The following is a 19,178-nucleotide window of genomic DNA, read 5'->3' as shown; positions in this document are numbered from 1 at the left end:
CTCTTAAATTTATTTTTAATTAGGATGCAAACATTGTAAATTTGACTATGATTATTTACAACTATATTCACCGTACATCCTTGATTGTTTTTCTCTGAGAATATAATGAATATTGTTCATTATTCTGATATTGAGTATTATTTATGATCAATTTAAAATCGAAAACATATTCATAGGTACCCTAAATTACGCATTTGGGGCATTTTTATTATCCGATATAGAACATTCAAAGAAAAAAGTTCATTATAAATTAAACGTTTCCTCGTTCTATAATCTGCAGAACGGAAAAGTATAAAACAGTCTTACCTACATTTTAAACGATTGACATTTTTATTCCCGTCTTAACGGGAATAACGGTACAATTATTATCTATATTGTGCAATTGCAGTTGTTCACCAGATGTATTATTTTACTTTTTCGAATAGAAATAGGTACTAGTATAACGTTGTCATAGATCATAGTATGTTTTAGAGTAATATTTGTCAGTGTAGTTATGATTTTGTTTTACTAGCTGTCCTATGATATATTTACATTTTAATAAACAATCGTTGCAAAGATCAAAGTTGAAAACATATTTTTTTATGAAAATGTTACGCGATCGTCGCCAATTCTGTTATTAAAAATATATCGATTCATTTTATATCCATATATGATGTAGTGTACCTATATTTATAATACATTCTTTAATCTTTATTATAGCCATAGATGGTTTACATTAAATTATTAAACTCGCTGGTCGCACGTTTATAATATATTCCATTATAGTCGGGGTCGTTGTCGGTCTGCAGGCATTTTTTGACCTTAATCATATTATATAGTGTTGGTGGCCAGATTCTCTCTCTCTCTCTCTCTCTCATTCTGTTATTTTCGTTGTTGTTGTTTTTTTTAACTTGTTTCATCTCGAAGGCACCGCCACCATCATCATCATCATCATCATCATCATCATCATCATTATCATCATATTTTTGTGGTTAATTCTCTCTCGACATTAACGTTGATGTATTACAATAATATTCCGTTTATAAGACTTTCGAGTAATTTTTAACGCTATTATTTTATTTTTTAGTATGGACCTCAGGGGTTGAGATTTTTTTCTTATGTTTCTTGTCGCTAAACCCCTTAGTAAATTCTTTTAAACCACGATTAAGATTATTATGATTATTATTATTTTACTATATTACATATATTATATTATAGTGTTATATAATAAAATACTTTATAACTTACAATCGTTATTATTCAACGATGTGTTTACGAATTCAGTGAGAATAACTATCTAGCTTCTAATATTTTAAATTACATCTAACTATAGTACTATACCTTACCCATTATTCATTGTGCGCAGCATTGATTGCACTGCCTACCTATACATATTTACAAGTTAAACTCATTATAGTCAATTATTCTCATAAAGGTCGTAATGTAATATTTATATTAATATTTTATACGTTTACATGTATGTAATCTCAAGTTGTGCACCGAGTTCGATTTCATTACTTGTTATTTTCTTTTTTAGTTTTAATGGCTGCCTTGTTCAAAGTCGTTGTCCATAAACTCGTTTTCTCTTGTCTGTTTAATATGCCGCCGCCCATTTTCTTTGACCAATCCTCATAACATATAACATCAGCATGTATAGGTTATGTATTCGTAAAAGAAATATTCCTATTTGATTATTTATTAATTTTTTTAATATCAGATGACTGATGATCTAATCGATATTTAATGAATGATAGTTACTAACGTATTCGATTCAGAACAATTAAAAATATCTAGTAAGTACCTACCTATATATAGATTATTATGTATATTGTATGGGAAGGTAGCAATTTTATAAATAAATTCGTTTTAACACAATTTTAATTTTACTGAAGTAGGTATATACTTTTAAGTTGGAATTCGGCAAAAGAATACTTATAAAGAAAAAATTCGTTATGACCAAAATCCCGTGTTTAATTGACGTGCAACGAAAACACATTAGGAAGGGGACACGCATGGTACTGCAGCTTAACTTATAATAAATTACGAATTCAAAAGTTGAACTCTGACAATGATACGGGACGACGGGTCCGCCACAACGACGCGCGGTCGAGAGAGATAACCCTTCCTTCCTAATGTGTTTAGGGGGTCAGTCCCTCGGATATAATATTGTAATCCAATCAAATACAAACAAACACCTAAACCCATTAGATAAACAGTTTTTACTCCTCACCGCCACTATACCACTACTGTTGTTTATTTAGTGTGTATGAGTCATTACACACTCTATGCTATATTATATGCAGCCGTATAATATGTTTATGTCCCCAACCACCAACTATTTCTTATCTGGCGCAGTGTGCAGCGTGGCTGTTTTATCTACAGTCAACATTAAAACAACGCACTGAATGCGCATTCTGTTGTTGCTGTTGTTGTTGTTTTTTTTGTTTATATATTTAAGTATTTGCATAATATTATATTATATACGTTGGTGAATTTAAATAAAATTATTATCATCGCGCAATAAAATGTCGCAAGTCTCGTCATCATCGTTGTTGAAACCGATTTAAATTTGTTTTTCTACGCAGCTTAATTATTAGAAATTAGCTGGTTTTATTTGTTAGGTACTGTAAGAATATAATATACGTCCTAAATGAAAATTTTTTCAGCTATTTGTTGAAAAACGGTATTCGAATAAAATGGTCTCTTGGAAATGCTCTGCAGCATCCAGCCACGTATACACGTGGTGGTGTGGGCGGTGGAGATCCCTTATCGGTCGTGTATATAGTGTTATCCGCCGTCACCACGACGTGTGTGGAACGGTAAAAGGTATATATATATATACTATAAGGGAGAGCAGAGTATGGGCAGAGATATTGTTTTGATTGTGCACGTGTGTGTGGGTATGTGTATAAGTATACATATATATGTATATTGTATATATTTATACTATGTGTTCGTGTGCGTGTGTATTCTGGCTGGCAAAGTGAGTAGAAGGAGAAATGCAGTGGGATTGATGAAGGGGTGGGTAGCAGTGATTGATCACCTTCTGTAGTGAATCTGATAGCGACGGTGCACATTTACCCACCACCAGTGCCTCCGGCGTGGGTGAACGGCGGCGGCTACAAGCTCTACGACCCCTAACTTCCGTAAAATTACCAATTGCACGCGCAGACAGACGAATTTATAACCGTAGGCTCTTTTCATTTTTTTTTTTAATTAAAAAAAAAAGTCAGAAAGTATTGTACTTTTGGTATTTTATATTCGATTATTTTTTTAAATATACGCATTTTAAGTATGTCTTTTATACGATATTGATAAATATTATTTTATATTTTCTATTAAAAATGAAAGAGTAAATCCAGTAGGATAAAAAATTGCATTTTTGACGTTGATCACTTACGTATAATACTAATTAAAATAAAATGAATCGTTATGTTATGTTTTGTTTTATACATAGGTGATGCGAGTAATGCCAGTGTCGGCAGTGGCGATGGTACGGGAGAGGATGACGATGATCCCAGCGGTGGAAAAAAGAACCAAAAGAAAAGAGGTATATTTCCAAAAGTGGCCACAAATATACTCCGAGCGTGGTTATTTCAGCATCTAACGGTAAGCCAATAAATATATTTAAATCGTTGAACGTATAATAAAATCCTATGATTTTCTCGAATATGTTTCGAGTAAATATTAAACATATTACACGACTTACTAAAAATGCTTGGTTGTTTATTGTTTACTTTTCACAATAATTATTATTTAATACATGGATTTTAATGCCCAGGCTCTAAATTATAGCTGCATCGTACTTATAACTTATAAGTAAATAATTTCCACGGGTTTGGTTGTGTTTGCATGCACTTTGATTTATGACGTATATAAAGAAACGAATAAACTGTATTATAACGCGCTACCTATAAAATAGTAATTATTTTCAACGCACGTTTTCGAAATGATGTCAGTTCATATCGTTTAATTGGCAAATGTACAAACTAATGCGTAAAAACATATTATATATTATTATAGATATTACATGGAGTATAAATATATGTAACAGTATCATGCCTATTGTTTTGCGTCCGATTTAAATTTATGTACGTTGGAAACCATCGTTGGATTACAAAATGCTGATTTTAAACGCAAGTAGCATTTACTGTGTTGTTAAAATTCCAGTATTAACTTCCATGGGACACGTGTTCTTCCAGTAGAATTGTCATTGTTTGGAATTCTTTGTTTTATTATGGCACGCGAGAGAATTTCTGAAATTTAATTTTGTTCGCCAAGGGAGAATAAACTAGCAGTGTAATTTATCCATTTGGATACGGATGTTTGTCGCAGAAAAGTTTCCTCCAGTGAAACATTTCACAGTCGGTACCAAGACCTAATTAAAAACGCCCGAGTTGTGTATAACTGGTGGCAGTGACGTACCTACCCTCCTTCGTGCACCAGCCGCGTTCAGTATACTTGTCGTAAAAAGGGGTAATTAAAGGGCCCTCTTGTGCAAAAGGTAAATTTTCGTTTGAAATTAAATTTTGCATAACAATTAGCCGTTCCTACCACCACCGCCGTCGCCGCTATGGCGCTTTCGTGGAGTACCAGGTGCTTGGAATGTATTCACGTCCTTCATCTTGTCCTGAGGGGTGGAGCGAAAACTCTGTCGAGCTTTTCTCTGGGTATTAAAATTCATTTTATACCAACTCAAGGGAAATTATTAAACCTTTATGCTTTTTTACATTCCTTCCATTTCGGTTGGTAAATGATAATTATTAGCGATGGAATGAGATCAACAAGAGAGCGGAAGAGAGTCAACGCGAAACTAAAAACAGAGATTTCTGCAATTACGTAACAATAATATTAGGTATACTTATTCTTATTTTAGTACACAACTTTTTGTCGTTCAAGATTAATTCATATTTTTAAATTAACGGAATTGGTACCTACACCTACTCGTAGGTTTGTGGTTTTTTTTATCATATGTACATTTAATATTTCTCGCCTTAAACTAGTTAAACTTATATCTGACTTTACATGATATTTTTCTACATAAAATAAACTTATTTTACTTTAAACGGGTCTCTTTCTCTCTCATAAACAAACAAAATTGAATTAATTTTAATATATTACTTTTGTTAAAATAACCGATGTAATTTCAGTAAATATGTAAATGTAATTTTATCGAGTTCACGCGTAATGGATAACCATATTTTATTAGACCGTTGCTGTGTTGAATTCGTTGTTTTTTATTTTTATATTTGAATTGCAATTTAGTATACGAGACCAAAAAGTAACATTTTATTATTTGATACATTTATTTTTTTGCAATTTTGATACTCGACTGCGTTTTCTTTTCGCTCTATATACACAATATAAAAACTTCGCTTAATTTATGCGTGGATATTACATATACACGTTTATATATTTATATATATATAGTGGAAGAACGGGATATAGAGAGATAGAGAGAAAAAAGAGAGCTAGCGAGCGAGGATGTGGTTGTGGGGTTCAAATGGACATTTGGAATTAGTTATATTTTTATCCTTCTCTCGTCATATATATATATATATATATACCCACCCCTTTTTTCCCGTACCGGTCGGCACCATTCCCCGTTGCCGTTGGTAACACTGTGGGTATGGGTCGCACCAGCGACGCTTGCCCCCTTAAGCCTGATCGTAATAATTAAAATTCCTCGTTGTCCCGGCAACCAACTAACCTCTCTCACTCTCTCTCTCTCTCGCCATGTTTCTCTCTTTCCAACACCACCACCATTCCACCTCACTCGGAAATATATATTTATATATACATACACATATGTAGTTATTATTCGTATTTATGATTTACCGCCATTACTTTTGTGTGTAGTCTAGTCGCTTTTATGTCTAGTGAAACCGCTTCATGTCGCGATCGTCGACATACGCGCACGCCGCGTGTAAAATAATATGAATTACATTTTCGGTATTAACGTCGGCTGGTGTGTATATGTGTGTGTGTGTGTGTGTGTGTGTGTGTGTGTATATATATATATGGTGGACATGTCGAAAAACACGTCGACAACATATACTTTGATGGGAACGACATGAATGAACGTGGTTAATAGAATCGTCTGGACTTGTCTAATGAGTTCTCCTCCTTCCACGCTGCGCGGCGAACTGATGCAGTGTCTGAAGTATCGGAGACTGATTGAATAACCGACAGAGTTAAGTGGTCTATATTGAAGATCGACAGTTATAACAAAATAAAATACGATATTATTCTAGATTTTTTTTTCTTATACCTCTTCTTCTTCGACTTCTTCTTCGTGTTTCTTGCCTCTCCGGCGAGATAAGAACTTTTTTCATACGGTTTTTAAAACTGTTGTTGCCATTATTGTTTGTCCGTACCTACATAATATTATACTATACAAGTACTGAGTTCGTTATTTATTATCATTTCATGTTTCGTTGCTACACAGTACATAATTTGTTCGATGCGTATATATTATATACGAATATACAAACCCGTAATGATTCCATTTCGGAATTTGTGCAACGCGTATACAACATAATATGATAAATAATATTTAATAAGTACGATAAACGATTTGTGACGTTCAACAAATGCAATTTTTTATCGTTCCTACGGGAGATGCGTCTTTGGCGAGTGGCGGCTATTATATTATATGTGTTGGAAGGTGCATCCCAATATTACGTACCTATACGGCCGTTTAATTACGACAATTAAATACGCGTCAATCGTGATGCATTCGTAGTGTATCATCACTGTATTGTTTTAACGCGTGTTCAAGTGCATATGCCCATCAACCATTGTTAGCGTCTTTCATTTTTATAAATTAAATGAAATTGGACCCCCCAGACGGATATTATTGTCATTACTCCAATTCACGTCTCTCCGTATCAACTGCGTTAGCCGGCCCCGAGCGAGATGCGAGACGGCATAATATGTAAACATTATTTATTAATGGTAGGTGGTCCTTTAGTGGCAATTAAATCTATTGAAACCGTACGTTTCGTTTATTATTGACATTACACATTAGATGCATACGATATATTATTATGTATAATATGTGTATATGTGTATTTAAATATTATGTTGTAAGAATATAATGTGACGATTGAAAAACTTTTCGCGTCGTTTTTTAGTTACGCATACGCATTAAACATTAATTCGTTATTGAAATATTCATTTTTTTTTTTTTTAATATTCTACAAACATTTGTTAAGTTTCTCTGTTTATATTTTGTTTTCAATCGGGTTTCTTACCACTTTTCACGGAATTTATTATATTTTATTTGCATATCCCATTTATACACCTACTCTTTTACGAGCAATGAGCATGTTCTGCTGGGGGACGTATTATCTTTTATGAGCGAAGAATTTACCGAACAACATAAAATAAATAAACGAATAAAATAATCATAATTTGTATATAATGATGACTAATTTCATAAAATTCGTACTTACTGCTTTCTATAGATTTCTTCTTTCAAACAATAATAAAAAATAAATATAATATTATGCACGCGTATACTATTTACCATATATAATTATGTTAACGATGATTTAATAATATTAAGGATACCATAATAATAATAATAATAATAATAATAAATAACAACAATAATTTATTATTATTATCATCATTAAACACATCCATAATATATTTCGTATTAATTCATTACGTGTATGTAGTACCTATATATAATATACGTGTTTGGTGATTGGTAATTCAGTTTTTTTATGTGTCGTAAAATATTACGGGTTACATCAATGTTGGTTCCGATGCTTAATTTTATAACTAACCAGCCGTGTTATGCAAATTTGATCTAATGATAAATTACGGTTTGTCGATGTAATACGTGTGACCAGCGGTGGAGTTGTGATCAAAAACAGATAATTTCCGACATCATTGCTAATTGGTTAAAAGCGTGTTTGCGCATACTAATGTGCGCGTATATACGCGTATATACAGACAAGTGTAGGTTTATGGTACACATTCACGATGTACTTTTTACGGTTAAAGTCTTACAATTTTCTGCGTTTCATTACCGCCGTCTTGTATTTCTATGCATTTTTGTGCACTCAGTATGTGATGATAGAAAATCACATTTTGCCCAGGTATTGTGCAGTGGAATCATTAATATTTCAGTTTAGGTTTCGAATTTTTTCTGCCTCAACGTGTAATCGAATTATATTTTTAAGTTATCAATTTATTTTTCGAACTACCGTTTTGAATACCCACTTGGGATGTATATTCGTTTCGTTAAGCGAACAAAATTCACATTTAAATATGCTCCGGGTGTGTGTATATATTTATATTCTATGTATAATACATATATATATATATATATATATATATATCTGTATATATTCGGATAAATATATATATATACGCTTTTATCCACGCGCATTCAATCTCGCTATCGAGGGTGGAGATAAAGAGAGGGGGTAACTTTAAAAAGAGCAGGGTAATGATAGAGTGAAAGGGGAAAGAGGAAAGTAATTTATGGGTTTACATCAGTTGTTGGCTGCCAAGATTAATGGCTCACAGTTTCTCCACTCCTGGTCTTAAAGTTTTTCCTTTTTTTCCAGGGCTTTTTTTTTTTATTCTTTTTCCGAACCATTTTCGCTGCTGCCCCCGACGAATCGTCGGCGTCCAATGCACTCGGGTTGAATTGAAATTCCTATCGAACCTTTCAATCCCCTTTTTGCTGGACAAATTTAACGGCTATACGCCTATGCTCTCCGTATACTCATTCCAATTTTCAATATACTCTGTTTCTTTCTTTAGTGGCGTTCTCATTGCCCTGCTATTTTCCCTTCCCATCCACCGTGTGTTGCTCGAAAACTGTTTTAACCGCGGTTACAGCGGCGTCGTCGTCCAACCGCTTCATTGTTTCGCGTTTTGGCTAAAATCGTTTTATTTATACTGTAATAATTTATTTCCAGTACTATGCAGCAATACAGTTTTATTTTTCATTCAGTCGTTCGTGAAATCCGAAATAAAATCACTTGCCTGATGTAAATTTTGTTTCAATATTTAATTTATCTACCAACCAAAGACGAATTTTAATTCATGTATATACTATGTAAGTAAAGATACAACTAAAAACAAAATATAAAAACTGAATATTTTTTGAACGAAATCGATAGTGAAATAAATACGTCAATGTAATAGTTTATTCATCAGCGTTATTATTATTTTTAGTCTCATAAAGGTGTATAGTATCATGAAATTCAGATTTATTACCAATGTTCATCAAAAGTAATTGTATCCATTACATTATTATTCATATTTATATATCATGGTCATCTGTTTAGGGTTTTACAATGCATAATGCATTAGGTACTGACTGTGACATCATCAGATTGGTTAATAGTATAATAACATTTTTTATTCGATGTGTAAAACTATTTTACGGATAAATTTTTATTACATTGCATATTATTCAGGTATGCGCTGATTTTCTACCTGAAATAAAATCAAAGATGACCATTGTTTAAGCTTTGTTTCCAGTTTGCTGTTGACGCTATTCTAATTGGCTATTGTAGGACGTTTTCCGTTGTGATTGTTTTTAACAATGGCGCGGTAACCGCATTTCATTGTGATTACTCGTTATAACGTGTATGTTTAAGAATGCAATGACCTTTCTTGAAATTACTTATACTTCAGTATCTCTTAAATCGATAAATTAACCACCTCGTTTTCTTTCATACAAATACATTTGTATATACCTATAATAAAACTATAATTCTTGGACTTTAAAGCAAAATAATTATTAGGTTAGGTTAGTAGACTGTAGCGGGTAAAAAAAATACTTAATTTTTATTTGCTCCGGAAATAATATTCGAATACATCTTATAAAACACACTATGTGTTTGTCCTTGCCTATCTTACGATGAGTCTTTCCTAATGTTTATATCATTGAGATTTTATTTCGATTCCGTATATATTTGCACATTATTATTTTTAAGCCATCCGATTGTAATAACAAATAAGTATAATAATCGTTTGCAAAGGAGTATATTGTTAGTACCAAATATCGATTAAATATTAATGGCAATATGCATACATCAGTACATTTTAACTGTCTAAAAAAATTTGAATATCGATATTAATATTAATTCGATGTCAAAATTAAAAATCCTTATTTTGTTTTGAAGTTGTGTAAAATATATCGAATTATTTCTATCGCAGGTACCTAAATACATATAATATATAGATGGGAGGGGCATCGTACATAAGTCTCTGTTACGATATTCCTACGTTTAAAACCATACATATTTATGAACGGTTTCGTTCTGAATATGATTGCATTTTAATAAGCATACTGCACATTCGAGTACATACGACTGGACTAAATATTATAATAATAAAATATACCTGCCTACGTAATTATATATATTTATAAATACATCCTATAATTTTTTTTATTAGGCAAGCCTATAAATGGAAGTTAACGTTTGATTAGCTATCTATAATTTCTGTTTATTTAAATACGTATTATTATACACTTACATAACTAGTGCGTGTTTATACCGAGTCTATCACATTGAAGTGCATATAACGGGAAAGCTTGCTAACCCCGTCAAGATTTACGACCAGATGCAATATTAGTTTTATAGCGTCGTAAATTTAACTGGACAGAGAAGGGAAAAAACAAAGTACCGAGGGTTTTTCTCTTTATCGCGTTCACGCGTTAGGACACCAGAATTACAATACCTGTTCTCACACGTTTCATTTATATATTATATATTTTTTTTAATAATATAGGTAGGTACAGTACCTGCCACCTATATTTTTTTTTCGATTGACGTATGCAATGAAACCCCCCCCCCCCCCCCTATTGAATTTTATTACGAACGGCACGATTGTTATCCCATAGTATGATGATAACTTCAGTTTCGTCAAGAATCGAGTATAATATATCTGGTACAGTACACCTATATAATTGTAATCACGATTTACTTATTGTAACGTGATAATTGTAATCGACGACCCATAACCCTCCATAGTCTATACTATTGAAAATCTACAAAATTGCGAAAAACAAAATCAAAAAAGTTTCTACGTATAATAACAATCCCCTAATCGTTGTCTTTATAGTAGTCGTGGATTCGATGTTAAAACAGGGGTTGAATTTTATGGCGTATACATCCGCCTTGGATGGATTTTTCCGTATAGCCTGTATTGCATCTTGATGGGATTTTTACGATCCCAGCCTTTACCTTGATGTAATAACCCGTGTTTTGATCGGCGAGTTCCTGTTACACGGTCGTAACGACAATAAATTTACCAGATAAATAAAAAGTAATGGGTGAATAATCATTATTTACCTTCTAAATTGATAGTGCGTTACTGCCGTCGTAACACAATATAATCGAATCATGTTTTATATATTTTTATTTATACCTAAAGGAAACCCGTACACGTCTATATAATAATAATAATAACGTTATTATTATACAATTCTTTTTTCCTCTCATGTGCTGTGTAAAAACTCTATATACATTCATTTAGATTAAACCCGATATGGTATAATAATAAATAGCACGCATGTAAAGCACGCGAAAACGGGTTTCGTCCGATTTGTGCGCAAACTCCGGAATTATTATTATAACATGTGAAATGGTGATGAGGTGCGCATAATATGCGTATATATACGAGATAACAATCCGGAGAGGGGTGCGGAAATTGCTTAGGAAAACTGCCTCGGCGAGGGCGATTCTATGAATATGTGAATGACTCAACGACGCATCAATGCGGCCGCTAAGAGTCGTCCCTCTAAACTGCCTTCTAGCAGCAGCATCACATAGCGCGCTATACTATTACATTGTAGTAAAAAAACCTTTTTTCCATTTCTGTGTCGTTTATCCGGGAAGGAAATAGTCACCACGACTCCCCGAAGACCCTTTTCTTTTCCGCCGATCCCTTGATGTTGTTTGTTATATTGGCTGAACGAAGAACGAAATAGCCCATCTACGACGCGCGCTGCGGTTTATACTTCTCAGGAAATCTTCGTGTGTCTTAGTTGTTAAAGGAAACGGCCTCTGTATGCCATCATAAAATATATTTTGCCCTTTTCGTCGTTTGGATTTCTAAAAGCTAATAATATATACGTTTCCCTAAACGGCATCGATAGGTAGATAATAATATAATATATGTATGTCTTGAAAATTATATAAGTACTAAATTTATGCCATTTATGTTTTAATTAATTAAATATTATTATTATTGTTATAATTACGATATTAATAATAATAATTCCGATTATTCAATCACATTTGAGTACGGTGGTTTTATACGCGCAATCAACCTGTCCTTTTCAACTTTGCCAGCGACGGGTTCCCGCGGGTATACGACGGAAAATGTTTATCTCAGTGCTTTCACTGTCGTGCCGTCTCTCTCACTTTCTCTGTATCTTTCTCTCTCTCTCTCTCTTTCTCTCTCTCTCTCTCTATCTATCTCACTTTGGTTTAAAGGGTCATGCAACTGGCATTCGTAATGGGTCCTAAAACGGCGGGGGGATACACACCCCCGGGGGCCCCTAGAGGCTTCAATCGGGCCCCATTAAACATTCAGCGACCGTCGTGGATATTTGGGATTCAGTTCAAAAACGGAACTACGTGCTCACAGGCCTATTTTTCGGAGTTTAATCTTCGTGCTTTATCAGCGGTTTCAAACGCACACACTTCTCCCCTTCCGTTTTTATTTTGGTAAATGACCCTCGGAATTAAATTTAGATGCACGCTTGTCGTATCAGTGTTTAAACAACAATTCGGTGCAGGTTAAGTTCGTATTAAAACATTATTGATGTATCGCTAGTTATTTATTCACCAGCACGTAAAATTGTGTTATAATTATATATCAAAATTTGAATAATAGCAAACACACTTAACTATAGCTGAATTCGTGATAGTTGAATTACATACATTTATTTTAGTTATTTTTATTAAATTGTTATTAAATTTAATAAGTTTAATTTTTGAAATCTAAATACCATATCATATTTAATACTGCATTAAAATAATTATCTTTATTACGATAGTATATATTTTGAAACAAATAAAATCGTATTTTTAGTAATAAATCGTTATTTTAACGTTAAGCTAAACTAAATTTAATAGCATCTATAGGTTCTAATTGACAGCGCAAAATAACTACACAGTACACGTTTCGAATAACTCTAAATCTATATAATATTAAATATTATTATTGCTAGTGTGTTGCGTAGGAAGTATGGGTACCTAGTATGTTATTACTGATCGCATATTTGAATCACATATTCGGGTTTTTGAGTTACACTATTATATACATAGAGCTGTCGCGTTGTAAAATATTCGTGCACATTCTTCCATCTATTTTTATACGCTTGTATATATATTTTCTTACCAATAGGGAAATATGTGAAAAGAGGGGAACCAATATTCCCATCGGTCTGTATAGGCAATGCTTTAATGCTTTTATTGCTTTTCCAACGAGCTACGGGGATAAAAAAACCTCTTCCTCGATCGTTATTGGTCTCGTCTACCGACAAAAAGGGGGTATACATCACGTTATGAAAATGATAGAAAATTCCTTCCCGGCATAATATCATATCGTGATTTTATTGCGGAATACCTACCTTATATATATATGAACGTACGCCCTTACGATACATAAAATATAATAACATCGTACGAGTTTCTGTTAGTTATTCGATATCAATTTCTGAATAAAAATGCGTTTGCACCAATATCCCACCGGTCGTAGTGTTGCCATAATAATAGTAACAATAATAAAATATTAATAATTGTCTCGGCGGAAGAATCGACTGCGTATGCTCTCGTTATACATTTTTGTTCTAAAAATAATTTGCTCATAACTGTACACGCGTTACGTTTGATATATCGGATGTCACGTGCCGTTTGGGCGTTAATGGTGCTGTATACCATGGGATACGCCTACAAAGTTGAGAATAATTCTCGCGAACATCGATATGACGGTGCAACGGAAATGGCAACGCTATACATTTTACAAAGAGGCGTTGATATTACTGATTTTTCCCTTCCTATTATTGTACGTGATGTTTTCAAGAATAATGGAGATGTCGTATAGAGCACGCGACCTCGACAACGCATCATTATACAACAAATAACATATCCTCTACCTCGAAGTCACTTGTCAAAAGTGGGCGGCTTAGAACGCCTCCGGATCCAATTGCAAACCGTTTTTTTTTTTTATATATATAATTTGGTTCAAAACATCATCGTGTCTGAGCTTATTTAAACACAGTTATAATACTATTATACTATATATTATATTATAAAAAAAGGTTTGACGATGTATCATTAAAAAATTACTATTGAACTCTACAAGTATAATATTAAGTATATCGTTTTTAAAGAAATTGCACGCAAACACAAACCGATTTTTTTAACAGTTTAGGCTAACTGTACAAGGGTATAATGTAGACGTAGGTACAGCGTAGATATGTGTACTATGTATGGGTATATGTCAGATGTTTCTATAAAATGGATTTCATTATATACCGTTATCGAATAACTTAATATTTTTTTTCCAGCATCCTTACCCATCGGAGGATCAGAAAAAACAACTTGCTCAAGACACCGGTCTGACTATACTTCAAGTCAACAATTGGTAAGTCGACATTATCTTTCAGATCGCCTTTAATATATATTAATGTGGCGTACTTCAAAAACCATTACGATACAATTTGTGTTTTGTTTTTATAACTTGATTTCTACGTTGTCTCATCATTGTCTATTTTACGTGCATACACGTGTGTATATTATATTATATTATATTATATTATGTTACACACAGATAAGCCCGGTGTTCTCGCGTGCGCGTTTATGTGTATGTGTGCGAGTGTGTCCTTAATGGTTTTAAAACGCCAATCCACCATCAACCTGTAATTACGAGAGACCCTCTAATCTGAGTATGTATTAATAAAACGCTGAATCATCATTCACTTAAGAAAAAAAAAAAGAACTTCTCTTCTATTCCGATTCCCTTGTCCGTACTATATAATATAGTATGTCAGATGTCTACGAGTATCAAAATGTATATTAACGTGTATAGAGTTTAGTCATTTCGGACGCATACCTTCCACGTACATAATATTCGACATGATAACAAAAGAAACTCAGACGTTTTTACCCTGCACTTGCGCGTTACATTATAATACGTACAGAGAGAGGTTTAATAATCACTGTAAAATGCATATATTATTATAATACAAATGTGTATCTATATACCGTCGGTCGGTACGAGTGGATATAATGATTGCAACTCTCTTTATTTTGATGGGCTTTCACTGCAGTGAGTACGAGGACGTGTTGTCGTATTGAAAACCATTAACCTAACGGCACAATTCTTATGAAAATAATACCACGTATCGTTTAATTTGATATACATATTTGTATATATTATTAATATTGTGATGGCTAGGTTAACAAACACGAATGATAAATTAACTCTATCTATATTGTATAATATTATAAAAACAATATCGTTTTGACAAAAGCTAATAATAACTCAGTAGTTTTCGTTTTCTACATTTACTATTAACAGGCTGTGAACACAAAATTATAAGTATGTAATGAGATATTATAATATTATATATTATTTACTATCAATTATATTGTTGGTTGGCGCCGGAATGCATTTTACATTGTTTCCGCGAATGTCCGGGGAAATAATTTTAATCCCTCGGCTCGGAGTTTCGTCACGGCAACTCAAGGATGATGTAGTTTCCGAAGTTTAGATTCCGGAACTTTCAGGATTATATCCAGTAACCCCGGGAACGGGTCCCCGTGTAATGTACGCCGCGGCGCGTACGTATACATATAAACACCGGCGGCGGTAAGACTGCTGCCGGGTGGGTTGTGGTGCTTCGGATAGGGTGGGCGGCACTATAGTGTATGGTACGCTGCAAGGGGGTGCACAGAGTATATATACGCGAGAGTGTGTATTCGGCGAAATTAGAACGGGTCTGACTGTTATAATTACAAACATTCATCAGAGTGTTGGGACGACCCCCGACGTGAAATTCCGCTAGAACGGATGGAGAGAGAGTGAGTGAGAGAGAAAAGTCGGAGGGAGCGGCGAGAGAGCGACTGCCGCGGCTTTTATACGCACGCTGGCGGGCGTGCAGAGGGGTGGACGGCGCCATGTTGTTTCGGTGGTGCGTGCGCTTTTCTTCGCGTTTGGTTTTCTCCACCTCGCGCTACAGTTACATTTCGCGTGTGTCTACACACACGTTTATAAATATATATGTATATTATATATACACGCCGTATTCTACGCACATGTAATATATTTGGGAATGTCGAGTGCGACGAATTTTTACATTTTCACCCGAAACGAACGCTTTTAAAATATATTATATTGCGTGTATACATAATGGTAAACGCGGTACACTCTAATCGCTCACTCCCTATCGCAAAACATTTATAGCTACAAAGTATATATTCTCAGTGTACGTTATTATAAATGATACCGTGGCAGCATCATTATACATAGTTCGAGCGACCAGTTTAATCATTTAACGTTTATTTGTGTTATAAAATCGGCTAAACTAAAACTGTGCTTAGAATATACTTAATATCACGTCATTAAAATGTATGCTATTTTATTGTTGTATTATCGTTTCGCGTACGAAAATTGTAGGTATTATAGTTGGAACGAAATGGCGATTACAAAATATATTATGTAGGTTTTACCGCGTTTCGTTGTCGAACGTATATGACTGGCTTGGCGACCGTTGTAGCGGGCACTTGAAGCTTAGGTAATTTTTTCACCGTCCGGTTGTAAATCAACGCTTAAGGTACCTACCGTGGGCTAAATGTCTCAAACAGCCGATCCGGCAAATTGACTCTTGATTGAGATTTGATGGTGCGCAATAAAACGCGCGCGTGTTCGACGGGAACGCCGTGAAAATCCGAGGGACCCGAACCGTTACAGTAGGACATAAAAATCCAGCAAAGGCCAATAAAACGGTCGCCGGCGCAGTCCTGCAGTGCGACGATTGCGGTACTCGTACATATATATAATAAACTGTATACATATATATAGAAAATGGCCACCGTTGCCCGTATCCTATTTTCGACGTTGAAATCTGCGTAAAATATTCAACACTAAATTCAAAAGGTCGTTTCAACGTTTCCGTACCTACTGCAGCCAACTGCCCAAAAGTTGTATTAGACGAAAACATTTATTGATGCAGGCGCTACGGTTTTTTATCCATATATTTACATCAGTTGTATATCGCAATCGCCTGTAAACCCATACAACGTGCGCTCATCGATGTTATCAGGGAAATCAATGCTTTGCAATAAAACTTAATTAAAGTATCTATTGAAGCATCTAAGATTTTTCCAACTAATTTGAAAAATGATACATTAAATTAAAAACATATATTTTACACTGCATAACTCTTATAATTGTATAGTTAAAACTAATTATTTAATTTTTTATATCACTGTATATTATATAATATATAAACATTTGTGTTCAACCTTAGAGCTATAGTGTATTGAAAAAGAAGGAATATATTCCTAGACTATTCCTGAATTTTAAACAAAATATTTACATATTATTTGAATAAAATTGAAAGTTTCACAATTTCTATAAGAAAATAATTGAAAAATATATTTCTTGTTAACTAATAACTTATAGCTTAACGTTATTAACGTTGACTTAAAGTAACTAACTCCAGTTAATGTTTTCATTTAATTACCCACCTTTGAGAACAATTTTTATTATACTTGTTTTTAGACACGTCGCTTATGCTTCAGTATAATAACATTGTGATATAAAACACTTCAATAATGAAAAGAATTGGACCTATTTTCTGTCGTCACTATTATTATTATTATTCGCCCACGTGCGTGGGGTGTTAGTAACGAAATTTTTTACTTGGTTTGATATTATATTACGTGCGCGGGGGCTCACAGCAGGTCGAAACACCCTATCGAAAAAATTTTCACGTCCCGTTTGCATTGGGTCCCGTCGACCGGAGATTAAATGATTTACTATGGCCCCAAACAGAGAGGGCGCCGCAAAACGTTAATGACGGCGGTAAGCTTTTCTTTACGCTTGGCCGACCTCGGGACTGAGGAAAAAAATGTACCGACACACACAAACACACAGACACACACAAGCTCACGGACACACACATACACATACAAAATTTATATATACATTTTTATACACAGATCCTCATGGGAAAATGTACAACGGTTTCTTTTCCTACATACATATATATGATGCGTGTGTGTATATGTGTATAAGAAATATATATATAAAAAATACAACGACAACTTTTAGTTATTACGCGACAACCACGTTATACTGTACGGCGTATACATAGGAACTGCGGCGTGCGAATCGGAGGAAAAATAACACTGTCAGACCCGGGGTCGGTGCTGGTGTAGGCTGGAGTGGTGGTGGTGTGGCAAAGGAGAGAGAAAAAAGTATAGTGTAGCACGCGTATAATTTCACGACTGGAATTCTTCCGTCCCGTGGGCCTTACGGTGCGCGTACTACACCTACCCCGCGCCGCCGCCGCACACGAGCTCGCGCCCGCGTAAATGATGATGACAATCCATTTTTTACAGAAAGTGATAAAAACCACCCTGGCAATTCCCCGAAGGCTAACGAGGGGACACGGACGATAACGCCGCCCGCGCCACCGTTACCGCTGCAGTAGTGTATACTTCTAGAAACTGCTAAAAATGAACTGGCTCTCCGCGTGCGCATATATAGTGAGAGAGAGAAACCCTAACTGCTGCTGCAGGTCGATCTATCGGTTTTTAAAATGCCAGGTCATCAACACGAAGACAGATGCAAACGTTATAGTATATTATATAGACATTTTTCGAGCTCGTTTCCACTTTCACTTTTCGGTACATATTATTATTATTGTTATTATAGAATAACGCGGTCATTGCTATCGCGTCTGTCGATGTATTGAGTAAACGTTATTTCAATTAATACGCACGGAATAACTATGAAAAAGTATATACAATTTCGAATTCGTAATGCTATACATAATTATATTATACATTACATACCATTGGTTTTAATATGATACATTTTTTTGAGTACATATGACGTTCTCGACAGAAGCACCAAACAATATGATTAATAGGTAATTTAATTATTTGTCGTTTAATTAAAACGAGATATTGTATATTCAT

The 19,178-nt window shown here is 34.2% G+C and overlaps 1 protein-coding gene across 2 annotated transcripts in view; it reads left to right on the top strand.

Annotated features, from left to right (window-relative positions):
• The window catches only part of LOC100167980 (homeobox protein homothorax), a 99,019-nt gene that overhangs the window by 57,346 nt on the left and 22,495 nt on the right, over positions 1-19,178 (top strand). For both annotated transcript variants that reach the window (XM_008183323.3, XM_001951080.5), the window contains exons 10-11: positions 3,437-3,588; positions 14,537-14,613. In XM_008183323.3, coding sequence (XP_008181545.1) covers positions 3,437-3,588; positions 14,537-14,613 — 229 coding nt within the window. The remainder of the gene's footprint in view (positions 1-3,436; positions 3,589-14,536; positions 14,614-19,178) is intronic.

This window comes from Acyrthosiphon pisum, chromosome X (genome assembly GCF_005508785.2).
Source record: "Acyrthosiphon pisum isolate AL4f chromosome X, pea_aphid_22Mar2018_4r6ur, whole genome shotgun sequence".
NCBI classification, from domain to species: domain Eukaryota; kingdom Metazoa; phylum Arthropoda; class Insecta; order Hemiptera; family Aphididae; genus Acyrthosiphon; species Acyrthosiphon pisum.
Note: the sequence above shows the minus strand (reverse complement) of the source record. Positions and strands in the feature narration are given on the sequence as shown.